This window comes from Rattus rattus, chromosome X (assembly GCF_011064425.1).
Source record: "Rattus rattus isolate New Zealand chromosome X, Rrattus_CSIRO_v1, whole genome shotgun sequence".
NCBI classification, from domain to species: Eukaryota; Metazoa; Chordata; class Mammalia; order Rodentia; family Muridae; genus Rattus; species Rattus rattus.
Genome location: NC_046172.1, coordinates 58,789,586 through 58,802,950, shown reverse-complemented (window position 1 = coordinate 58,802,950; position 13,365 = coordinate 58,789,586). Strand labels below are relative to the sequence as shown.

Here is a 13,365-nt window from a genome sequence, read left to right as displayed (position 1 = left end):
TAGGATATTCATTGCTACCTATGAGGTCAGAGTCCAGGGTCAGTCCATGTATAGTCTTTAGGTAGTGGCTTAGTCCCTGGAAGCTCTGGTTGCTTGGCATTGTTGTTCATATGGGGTCTCGAGCCCCTTCAAGCTCTTCCAGTTCTTTCTCTGATTCCTTCAACGGGGGTCCCATTCTCAGTTCAGTGGTTTGCTGCTGACATTCGCCTCTGTATTTGCTGTATTCTGGCTGTGTCTCTCAGGAGAGATCTACATCCGGCTCCTGTCGGCCTGCAATTCTTTGCTTCATCCATCTTGTCTAATTGGGTGGCTGTATATATATGGGCCACATGTGGGGCAGGATCTGAATGGGTGTTCCTTTAGTCTCTGTTTTAATCTTTGCCTCTCTATTCCCTCCCAAGGGTATTCTTGTTCCTCTTTTAAAGAAGGAGATTGTGTATGTTTTTGTTAAAGGTTTTGAGTTCTTTATTCTGGATATTAATCCTCTGTCAGATGAAATGTTAGGAAAGATTGACCTCCATTTTATAGTTTGTCTTTTTACTTATTTGATTGTTCCCCTTGCAAAGGTTTTTGGTTTGTTATAATCTCTTTTGTTCATTTTTACTTTTGTTTCCTGTGCATTTGAAGTTCTATCCGGAAAGTCAGTGTCTTGAACCGATTCCCAGGCATGGGTAGGACTTCGCACTCACCTCCTGTCCATGCTGAGATTTTGTCTACACTGAGCTCACACAGGTCTTGTTCATACTTTCACAAGGGCTGTGAGTTGATGTGTGCATCTTCCCTTTTTTCCTTAATGTCATCCACCATCTGTGGCTCTTACTGGCTTTCCATCCCCTTGACCCCATCCTCATTCTCATAGATCCCTAAGCGGGGAGGGCTGTGACATAGATGCTCATTTGGGCTGAGCATTTCACAGACTCTTATTCTCTGCATGTTGACAGTTGGAGCTCTGTGTTAATCACCATCTACTGCAAGAAGAAACTTCTGCTGAGGGTTGAAAGAGATGCCGATCTATGGGTCATAGTCATTAGGAATTGTTTTAATGCTATAACTGACCCCCCCCTTAAAATTTTCTTGATTTGTAAATTTTTACTATCGTCGTTCTTTTTTATCTCATATGATGCCTTTTCTTTTTGCTATTCCATTAGATTAATTATTGCCCTCAGTATGATCTCCCCAATTGGGAATGAGTGCCCACCACCCACTGTTACGTTAGCTCTTCCTTAGCAGTATTGTGGAGATGCACCCATTTCCATTCTGTCCTGTTGTCTCTGCAAGCTTATACCACTGCCTTGTACATCTGAAAATAGCAACCAAACGTAGCTAGGTCAACTTCTTCAAATGCCACTTCGTTTGTGGTACCTGTTCTTGTCCCATCTGAAGATGAATGACTACTTGTCCTTTAACTGTATTTTAAATCTGTTCCACCACCTTTATCCACCTGGGCACCCAATCAGCTAAGGTCACCAACATTAACTTCCGAGAGCATCTCCTATCCCAGGTCTCTTGGACTTCCTAGAGATTCTCCCCTCTCCCACCCCTGTCAGTTGTATTCATTCTCCTGACCTAAATTTAGCCCTCTTTCCTGTTTCTCCCCATACCTGATCCTGAATGCCCCACCCTCATTTCCCCTCCCTATCCCTTCTCCCACCCAGTTCCCTCCCTCCTTCTGCCTCCTATGACTATTTTATTCTCCCTTCTAAGTAAAATCCAAGCATCCTTGCTTGGGCCTGCCTTCTTGTTTAGCTTATTTGGGTCTGTGGTGTGTAGCATGGATATCCTGTATTTTACTGCTAATATCTACTTGTCAGTGAGTACATACCATGCATGTCCTTTTGAATCTGTGTTTCCTGACTTAGGACGATATTTCCTAGTTCCATCCATTTGCTGGCAGAATTCGTGATGACCTTGCTCTTTAATAGCTGAGTAATATTCCATTGTGTAAATGAACCTCATTTTCTGTATCCATTCTTGGATCTGTATCCATTCATGGGACATCTGAGTTACTTCTAGTTTGGGGCTATTGTGAATAAAGGTGCTATGAACACAGTAGAGCATTTTTGAAGTAAAAATAAATTACTTTTTAAAACTCATGTGTATACTTGTATGTCTTTGGGTATGTGGACAGGTTTCCACAGAGACTAAAGGAGGTCTTCAGTTCCTCTGAAGCTTGAAGGTACAGGAATCTGTGAGCTTCCTTACTAGAGTGCTGGGGACTGAACTTGGATCCTCTAAGAGCAGAATGTGCTCCAAACCTTTGAGCCATCTCTCTAGCTCCAAAACAAATAATTTTTTAAAAAATCCCTAGAGCTCCCAGGGACTAAAACACTATCCAAAGAGTATACACAGACCCATGGCTCCAGCTGCATATGTAGCAGAGGATGGCCTTGTTGGGCACCAGTGAGAGGAGAGGCCCTTGGTCCTGCCCAGGCTGGACACCAACCTCCCCCCAGTGTAGGTGGGAATGGGTGGGAGGGGGAGCACCCCTCATAGAAGCAGAGGGAAGGAGAATGGGATAGGGGGTTTGTGGAGGGGGACCAGGAAGGGGGACAACATTTGGAATGTAAATTAATAAAATGAGTAATAAAGAAAATTATGAATGGAGAATGGGTACACATGGGCGGGTATGTGTGAGGCCTGTGATGGACATTGGGTGTGTCCCTTGATTATCCTCTTTGCTCGATTGCTTTTCAACACAGTCTCTCCTGAAAACTGAAGCTCAGTGATTCAACTAGGCCAGCTAGGCTGTGAACTTGAGAGATCAACCTCTCCTTTTACTGAGGTTCCTGCCATGTTTTCTTTGACCTCCTGAATCCAGATTTCTATCATTTCAGTAGTTGTTCCTTCTCTAGTAACTTAAAAGCAAAAGCAACCATTTCTTTTATCAGTCATGGTTCCTTCTTGAAGGTGAAGTAATTGTCATCAGAGTAGATAAAGGATTTCAGTCTCATCTGACTTACCAAATACCTAGATTATCTAAGGTTCTCCACCCATTTAACAAGAATTACTTGTGCCTGGCTCTCAACAGATGCCATTTTGTTTCTTATCATAGTTCCATGATTTAAGGAAAGTATTGCTCCTGTTTTATGGACAAAGGAAAAGTTGAAATATGTTGCTAAGTGACTGGGGCCATCAGGGACTGACTCTTCTCACTTTCTCTCTTTTGAGTGGTTACCTCTGTAAGGTTTTTTGCTTGTGTTGTTAGTGTTGTTGTTGTTGTTGTTGTTGTTGTTGTTGTTGTTATTGTTTTAAAACTATACATATATCAGGCTGGCCTTGAACTTGTTATATACCCAAAGGTTACTTGCTAAGATTACAGGTAGTACCACCATGAGGATTTATGCAGCTCTGAGTGTAGAATCCAGGGCTTTCGCAGTGCCTGCCAGACAGGCAGTCTACTAACTGAGCTACATCCCAATCCCTATGTAAGTTTTAAAATCTATTTTGGCAACAGATTATATTCCATTCCTTCTTGACTGGTGAACACCATAATATATACTATTACTTAAAACTTCAGTTTTTCCCCAAAACTTATTCAGCCAGTCTACCTACCTTATATCATACATAGTTTTTCTTTCCTGTTAATCAGGATTTCTTGGCTATGATACTATTGACAATTTAAATAACTTTGGAGGTATGTCTCGTATATTGTAGGATGCGTAATAGCATTCTTAGTGTTCTTAGACGCAAGAAGTACATGCACAACTCTCACACCAACTTGTGACAATAGCTATCTCCAGATCTTGCCAACTGTCCAGTAACAAACAAGATGGCCTAGTAGAGAATGACTGTGTATAGAACCACTTCCTTTCCCCCCTATACAGGTTTTCCCCTCCCACAAAGGTACCATTCTTGTTCAGCAGCAATGCCTATTGTAATGTGCTTCTGTGGTAGCTTTGAAGTTGTATTTCTGTTTTTAATGTTAAACACTTCTCCTTTATTATTTTTTTTGCCATAATGAATAAACACTCAGTGGTACTGGATAATAGTCTCAACTTTCTTGTTGCTTAGTCTGGTTTTAGTCTTACAGAGTTTTAAAAGAACTTCTCAGCACATACTTTGATCTGGGCAGTTTTTTTTAAAACCATCCTTAACCTGCAAATTTAAAGAGATTTATTTAGTTTATGTGTTTGACTGTTTTGTCTGCATGTATGTATATGAACATGCATATGACTGGTGTTCGTGCAGACCAGAAGAGAGTGTCCGATCCCACGGAACTGGAGTTACAGACAATTGTGAGTCACAGTGTGGGTGCTGAGAACCAAACCCAGGTCCTGCAAGAGCAACAGTGCTCTTAACTTTGGACCACCTTTGCCAAGAACTTACCATTTTAATGTCTTCTTGTTTCTTTTTTTAAGACAGGGTTTTTTTCTGTATAGTTCTGCCTGTTCTGGAACTCAAAGATTCCCTTGCCTCTGTCTCCCAAGTATGTGTTAGCACCACAGGCTTCACTTTAATGTCTTAATGACAAAATTAAATGGAAAGCAGAGATCTAATCTGGGGCTTAGGACCTGTTCTGCAAGCAGACTTGATACATCTCAGCAGGTGCTTCCTGCGTGAAGTAAAGTGCTCTGCCAACTGCTTAGGAATGCTGTTTTTATGTAGATGAGGGGCATTTAAACATGTATATATAGATTGAAAAGAGGGAATTAGTGGGAAAAATGAAATGAAGGTCTATGAATGGGAAAATACATAAAAGCATCTGGGACTAAGGACAGAGCCTCGATAATGATGGGTGGAAAGACAAAGGAATAAGTTACAGCAAAGTAAAGAGCGAGAGGAGAAAGCTTAGGGACCTTCTGTGTTAGCGTTGTCTCCATGAAGTTTTTTGATGAAGTCTACTAGTAGAGAGTGAATGTAGCTTTGTAATATTAAATAATATTTGTTTAGAATAGCTGCCACACGAGTTAAGTTTAGATAGGCAAGAGCATCAATTGACCACAGGTTCTACTAAGGCCAATAGCATTGTTGTAATGGAGTTATCCCATTTGGTTATATTATTTCTTCAGGCAGAAACACACACACACACACACACACACACACACACACACACACACACACACACACACACACACACACCATTCCTATGGTAGGAAGGGCTGGGTAAAAAGACACTTTCCTAGCATGTGTGAGAAACAGGAGAGAAAAATAAGCCTGTTGTGAGAATGGCAGGTTGCAGGTGCACTGAGTCCTTGGGAACACAAAACTGAAATGATTATGTTCAAATAGACAGTTTAATGCCCCCCCCAGAAGCTAATCTTGAGATATGAGACAATGTCAAATTGATAGTCACAAGAAGGAGAAATAAGGTCCAGAAAATTACAGTCAGCTGGGAGTTTCAAGCTTTACCTCATTATAAACAGGGAATCTGAGAAAGCTGGCTTGGAAGAAGAAAGCTATCTTTTGGCTCAATGTTTCAAGGGTTCTGTCCAGTGTCTTGTAGCCCTTCACTGAGTCTGTGCTGAGGTGGAATATCATTATGGAGGAGACTAATGGAAGAAACCTGTTTACCTTGTCTCTGGAAAACAGTCAACAGAACAGGGAAGGTCAAGACACACTCTTCAGAGCAATGCTTCCAGGGGTCTTCTTCCTCCAGATACAATGTTTTCTAATAGTACATTCAACTAAGAGAACTCATCAGTGGCTTTTGTGATCTAGTCAGCTCTCAGCGGCACTACCAACTGTGGATGAAGCCTTCAACATGCAGCCTTTGAGAACATTTTCTATCTAGGCTCTAATAGGATCGTGTAAATATTAGTTTCGGGTTGTAAGGAATCCAAAGCATGGCTGAGTATGTACAGAGTAGAGCTGACAGTAATGCTGTAAGTTCTCAGTGCATCTGCACTTCCTTCACGGAGCACCTCAGGTTGGGTAATCCAAACAGTGGGAATTGGTTTCATACTCTGAAATCTAGGAATTCCAAAGTGATATCACCATCAGAATTGGTATTTGATGCAGTTGTCTTTTCTGTGCTCTCACACTGGCAAAAAACCCAAAGGGATCTAGCTAGTTGTGTCCCATCCATGAGTGACAGTGTGGCCTATTGCACCATACCCTCAATCTCTTTTTGTGTTTTGTTTTGTCTTTTCTCTTTTCTTGTTATTTTCTTTTCTCTCTCTCTTCCCTTTCCTCCCTCCTTTCCTCCCCCACCCCCTCTCTCTCTCTCCTCTTTGTTTTTGGAGCTAAGTCTATGTAGGCCTGGCTCTGCTGGATCTTGCTGTGTAGACGAGGATTAAAGGTGCATTCCACTGCTGAGTCACACTCCTACCTCTTAACAATGTTTGGAGATCAAATCTCAAAAGGAAGTTTGAAGAAGACAAAAACATTTAAGCTTGGTTTTTATGAGAAAGGATAAGTGCAATGGACTCACTTGCATAAACCTAACATTTGGACCTTTGTCCTTTGAACTTTACTTAAGCACCACTCTCAGCAAAATGAATAGAATTAAGGCATTACCTTAGTATTGACAGCAATATTTCGATGAGGTCTTTGTTTTTTTCTTTCTCAGGCAAAAATGTAGATATTTGCTAGATGTTTTCCAAAACAAGTTTTTGAATTTTGTTTCCTGCTATTAGGTATTAATATCAATCGAGGCCTTCTGTGCTTGGGAAAATATAATTAGTGCCTTGGAGATGACAAAGTAACTTTGTGCCCCACAGGAGATTCCAAGTTGATTTCGATTTACTTCCAAGGTAAGCCTGAAATGCTCTAAAATAAGAAAGAGGAGCTTGGAGTGAGAGTGTTGACAAAACAAAGGTGAAAAAAGCAACAGGCTAATGGGCTGTCACAGTCACTGCAAGTTGATAAACAGGTGAAATAGCTATTGACAATCAGGTGACAGATAATGGGGAAATGTCTTCACAGATGGCTCTGAGAGCCAAGAAATCAGTACTTTGGACTTTGCACCTGAAAGGGAACTTAGTTACTGTGTCTTTAATTGACAATATGCTAAGAAGAATTCTTTAGAGAGTTAGAATCTACATAGAGGAGGCATCCTAGGAATATTTAATCTCAGCAGACACGCCTAACTTATCTGGGCCAGGCCTGGTTGTTTTAAACCTGATTAACTGATAGACTCATAGTTTCTCTTGAGTATAGTGATATTTCAACTAGGATTCTAAAATATATATCATTTTACTTAGCCGAAATTTTAGTATTTTTATATTGAAGCAAATTTAAAAAATGGCCCCGCACTCATGAGTTTATGTGCAGCACAAATTGTAATCAGTGGACTATAAAAAAGGAAAAGAAAAGATGAAATTAGGAGGAGATAGAGGGTGGTTCTGGGAGGAGTAGGGTGAATACTATCAAAATATATTGTATGCATATATGAAATTCTCAAACAATACTTAGAATTGTTTTAAAAAGTAAAGCCAAATAGTCCTGAAAAATAAAATCAAGACTAAATCAAAAGCTTCACAACAAATTTTTCTTTCATCTTTGAATTTAATCGGTCAAATAGCAGCCTTTGCTTGCATCCTGCTTGTTTAATTTCATTTGCTTTCATTGTGCTTTCTTTTGCAGATTCTCTAGGAGGCAATAGCCATACTCTTATGATCGCCTGTGTGAGTCCTGCTGATTCCAACCTAGAGGAAACATTAAATACCCTTCGCTATGCTGACAGAGCAAGAAAAATCAAGAACAAACCTATTATTAATATTGATCCCCAGGCAGCTGAACTAAATCATCTTAAACAACAGGTATAAGATTTTATAGGAAAGTTGTAAGTATGAGAATGGAATGATAGAGCGTCCATTTCTTTGTTCTATTTATACTTTTAAAATAAATCCGAATACTATATTTGCTGTCCACTTAAAAGAGTGGGGATGCCATTGGGGATTTTACTGATAAAAGAGTAAAGTGTACAAGATGAAGCAAAAAACCTTTGCAGGAGCCAAACCCTGACGTTCCTTAATATATTCTCTTAAAGATCTTGGAGTTGGAAAGTACTGAGAACTACAGATTTTAAGTAAGAGAATAACATGATGAAGTGTGGTTGAGGGAAATCTGTTTTCTATGTACTTGTACAGAGAACACATGAAACGTGGCCATGACTAAAGAGAAGCGAATAACCCGGTGAGAACTATGGCCTGAATTAAAAACAGTAGCAATAAAGATGGAGTAAAGGTAACACATTTAGAAGACAAGGAGCAAGAGGAAAGGAGGTTTATGGGGTTTGCTTAGTTTGCAGAAGTTAATGTAGGGAAGGTCTAGTAAGGGTAGCCAAGTTTGATCTTCAAGTTTCTTACTTAGATTGCTGAATAAATTTCATATTCACCAAAGAATGCAAATGGAAACCCAGAGTCACACATTAAAACGGAAATGATATATTTAGTTTGGGCCGTTGGGGAAATGTGAGTAGAAAGACCACAAATCTAGGTGGCTGCATGGGCGTGAGGTAGAGGGTCTCGGAGGAAGGAGGAAGAGGCAGCTTTAAGAGCAGCAGCAGTTAAATGGTATCTGAACTTAGTGAGCACATGAGTACAGGAAGAGGACTCAAAATATTTGCTAGAGGACCAAACCCACAACTCAAGAGCACCAGCACTTAAAGAATGGGAAAGGAGAAGCAGATAAGCATAGACAGGAAATAAACTAATAATGTCACCAAAGTCAAGGAAAGAACATTTCAAGGACTGTTGACATACGTATAAATTTACAAAGAAGTATTAAGTTGGAAAGTATCCATTGATTTCTTTTTAAATCTACAAGGAAGCTGTTGGCACTACTGTGAGGTCAGGGTAGTGCTAAGAGCCAGTCATGAGATGGAAAAAAGAACAGTAAATATGTAAATGGCATTTTGTTCAAGGAGGCAAAATGAGAAAAAGCAATGGTCCAGATAATCAAGGATAAAGAAATACGGGTTTTATTTTAAATATGGGAGAGCCTTGAATAACTGAAAGAACTGACAGAAGAGACTGAAGCAGAGAACAGGGACTAAGGGCAGATCATCTTCTAATTGCATGTAATTGGGTGTGAGGATAGGGAGAGGGCTCGAAGAGACCACACGTGGCTTAAAATCACTCAACTGAAATGGAAAGGTAGCCAACTCCATGTAAGTGTGTGGCAGTATAAATAGGACTCGTGAGCAGCTCACCGTCCTTGGGATAGGAACCAAGAAGGCAGAGTTGTATTGACGTAGGAAGTTTTGAGGTTTCTGCTTTCTTGCTTGTTTGCATTGTTTACTTGGTTTGGTTTGGTTTGGTTTGGTTTGGTGTTTTTCAGATAGATGCATGCAGCACAGGCTGGCCTTGGACTATTTATGTTGTTGAAGATCCTCTTGCTTCTGTCTCCTTATTGCTGGGATTAGAGGTGAACACCACCATGTTCATGTGTTGATCTAAGGTTTTTGTTTCTTTGTTTTTGTGTTTTGTTTTGCTTTGTTTTGAGACAGAGCCTTACCCCTGGCTGGCATGGATTCACTACGGAGACTAAGCTAGCTTCAGATTCACAGGCATTAGCCTGCCTCTACCTCTCTAGTGCTAAGATTAAAGGTGCACATCTCTATATATGACCCTAATGGTGCAGGTTTAAAAGCATGAAGTTTTCCTGCATGCTAGAGAATAGAGGACTTAGTTTCCACTTGGAACTGTATTTCCCAGCTGTTCAGTACTTCTCCATCCTTCCTCCACAGTTACGATAACTATACAGTTAATCTCTTTCCCCCTGTTTCTTCTTCAGGGTTTCTGTAGAGGATAATATTCATTATCTGCCTGCTGGATCTTCTGGTCACTTCCTCTTCACTTGTTTATTTATCCCAACAGTAAATATTTAATGATTATGGAACAGAAACTATACTAAGACATTTTGTTGAGCAAAACAAAGTTCCTGCCTTCATGGAGTTTATTATCTGGCATGAGAGACGATATTAAGATAATCAGATAATGATGTGTCATTATAAACTGGGATAGTTTGGTATAGTATACTCTGAGTACATAGTAGGGTCTTCTGTTATACAACTAGCCTGAAAGCTTTCCCTGATAGCAGTGTTTGAACTGAGATCTGAGAGCTTGATGTAGGAAGTAAGGAAGGGCTCTAGGGAGAAGAAAGCATTCATAGCAGAGTAACTTATCCGGAGCATTGGCACTGTAGCCAGGTTACCCAGGTTCAAGCCCAAGCTCTGTATCTTACAGTGTGCTTTGTAAAAGGTCTTTGTGCCTCCATTTCCCTAGTACATATGGAAGCTTGATACACCTAGTGTTTATTGTTTTTATATTAGAAAGCTGAAAAGGATACCATTAGCTACTGTATGTAGCAGAAAGCAAGGAAAGGGCTATTACAATTGTGGGGCTAAAAGGAAATCTGAGGAATCTATCGAGGATATGTGAACTGTAGAAATTTATTTTAGGTGGTAGTATTTTTTGAGAGTTGTTGATGTTGCTGAAGAAAGCAGGCAACTGAATGAAGTGGATTAAAATGGGGCAAGAATGTGTGGATCCCATTGAAGAAGGCACCATAGTCCAAGTGAAAGGTACTGGGAACTTGAACTTAGGATGATAGAAGTAGTGATAGGGAAAGGTAATCAGCAAATAAGGGAATGAGGGTATGGCCCGCAGGTTTGGGCACATAAGACTAATTTTCACTGACCTGGAATTACTGGCAGAGGACTGAATGTGAGGATAGTAGGCAATGAAATGGAAAATCAGGTCAATTATAAGGTTTAAAATTAAGAAGATAAGTGTTAAGATAAAGTTAGAAGGCACACATTTGTATGTGGTAATTTAAAGAGTGGATATAGATGACAGTGATCTTCAAGAGACTTGGCCATGCATGGGATAAGTGAAACAAAAAGGGAACCAAGAGACAATCAGAAACATTGAAGGAAAATTAGAAAGTATAGTATCCGGTAAGCCAAATGCTACCAGTCAATAAGTAGAATGAACACTGGAAAATGCCTATATTATAATAATCTGGGTAAGCATCATATTGAAATAGGCTAATGAGAAATGAATAAAAGGAAATAAAGACTACTGGTGTGAATATTTTCCTCAGGCTTTAGCAATGGGAGCAATGGTGAATGTATTGTACTAGGAAGGATATGGTGGAAGGAGAGGTTGAAGCGGCAGTAAAGAGTGAGGCTCCAAAGCATAAACACAGAGACCAGCCTGAGGAGGCAGAGTAGCTCTTTTTGTTACAGAAGGGACTAGAGGATGTTTCCACTTAAGCTCTAGGGCACTTACCTATGCCTGACAATGTGTTATCGGTCTTACACTATTTCCTTCTCTGTTTCATTTTAGGTTATTCTTCAACTACATGCACACTTAAGAGTAGAGGCCATATTATAATTTTGTTACACTGCATACTCCACTTTTTAAAAGTGGGTACTTAATGACAACTCATTATGATGCTTAGATCAAAGACACGGCTCATCATCTTCTACAAAGCAGTTGTTCATGGAATGCTTATCTTTTTATCACTGACTCATTAACCCTGATGGATTCTGTAGTGTTTAAGATCTACTTAAGGTTTCAGAGGCATCAAGTAAAATTGCCCTATTGTTAATTGTAGTGACTTCTTTACAAAGAGATGAGTAACGTTTTGCCAGTTGATGTTGACAGTCTATGTATTCTGGTCTGGCTTAGAGTTCAGGAACTCACTGTGAAGCTAGGTTTGGCCTCAAAATTTTTAATCCTCTGTACATGTATGTACCATGCCCACTGATAAGTAGCTGATTTTGATTGATAACTAGCTGATTATTTTCATTGGTTCTCTCAGGTCCAACAGCTGCAGGTCTTGTTGCTACAAGCCCATGGAGGCACCTTGCCTGGGAATATAAAGTAAGTCATAGATTAATTTTAAAGCTGTATTCTTTTACCGGCTGTTTTGCCTGGTGACTGTTTTCCTCTGATAACCTATACTTTCTCAGGCCCACTTGATATCCGAGAAGTGATGTTTGACTTACTAATTTTTAGGACAGATTGTCCTTCTGACTAGTGCCATGGAAAGTATATGGGTTCTGAACTCAGAAAAGGTATTAATTAGAATGTTCCTGTGAAGAAGAGCTCTCTCTGCCATCTGCTTATTTGACTGTTTAGCTATATGCATAGATGCACGAATATTTTTTATTCTTAAGTTGATGTCCAACATTATCATTTAGTTTCTTTCCTTCTCTATACAGAGCCCCTTCACATTTCTTTAACAACTCCTCAAGTGTGTGAGGATTTTCACAAGATGTTACAAATGATTCTCCTTGCACCCAATCTGAAATTAACCATTTGTCCGTGGACCTTTGGTTTCTTGCATTGGAAAATGGTGTTTAGAAACCAGGATCTGGGTGGTTCTCTAACTCTACTCACTGTTGCTAAGGTGTCATTGCCACTGGGCCTTGTTGGTGGGTAGAACTCAGAAATTCCTGTATGTAATAAACTACACATTCAGTCAGTTACATTTTTATATGTACAAAACACATTTCCTACTGATAATTCTTGATTTTATTCCAATGGGATTTATTGTATCTTTTACATCTTTAATTTAATTGTGCCCTAAATATGCCTAAGTGATTTTTAAGTGCAAAAAAGCTAAATATGTGAATAAACTCACCTTTCCTTCTCAACTCCACCTATTTCTTCCAATTCCATTGAGCTACATATGTTCTTAGTAACAGATTTATAGTACATCTTGAGCCCAACAGAGAATACTGTCTTCAGCCCTTCACTGGGATCAGTCAGTAAGGAAGACGGGAGCTTAGGTAGCATGCCACAGAAAAGACATTTATCATTTCTTTCCCCATCAGTAATCAGTAAGAAACCCCAACTCATTTTATTTGCAATCTGTGTGTTTATGTATTCCATTCTGATATATACATAAAGCAGTGTTAGAAACTTAGTTAGGGTTACTAACTAAAACATTATAACAAAAGCAATTTGGGAAGGAGTTTATTTGCTTTATATAAAATTCTACACTGTAGTCCATGATTGAAGGAAGCCAGGATATGAACTCTATAGGACAGGAACCTGAAGAAAGGAGCTGATGCAGAGACCATGGAGGGGTGTTGCTTACTGGCTTGCTTGCTCCTCATGGCTTGCTTTGCCTGCTTTCTTATAGAACTCAGGGCCAGCAGCCCAGGAATTGCAGCACCTACACTGGGCTGGGCCCTTCTACATTGATCAATACGGAAAATACCCTGCCAGGCTTACCTACAGCCCAGTCTTTACAAACAAATTTTCCCCCAGGTTCCACTCCTCTCAGATAACTCAAACAGGCCTTCAATTTGACACACAACTAGTTAGAACAGAAACACCAATTCCTATGATAGCGAGAAACATTTTCGTTAGCTGGGTCTCAACATTTATGTGGCGTTTTTCATTATATTGACTTAAAGTAACCTTTGTTTGAATTTCATTTGGGGTTTTCCTACATCTTGATTGT

General features: G+C 39.8%; 1 protein-coding gene across 1 annotated transcript in view; it reads left to right on the top strand.

The window, feature by feature from the left end:
• The first annotated feature begins 4,163 nt into the window (after positions 1 to 4,163).
• Positions 4,164 to 13,365, top strand: part of Kif4a (kinesin family member 4A) — a 58,549-nt gene continuing 49,347 nt past the window's right edge. Inside the window, exons 1-4 of the mRNA XM_032889389.1 lie at positions 4,164 to 4,235; positions 6,576 to 6,640; positions 7,463 to 7,700; positions 11,713 to 11,774. Of these exons, the coding sequence (XP_032745280.1) occupies positions 4,164 to 4,235; positions 6,576 to 6,640; positions 7,463 to 7,700; positions 11,713 to 11,774 (437 nt within the window). The remainder of the gene's footprint in view (positions 4,236 to 6,575; positions 6,641 to 7,462; positions 7,701 to 11,712; positions 11,775 to 13,365) is intronic.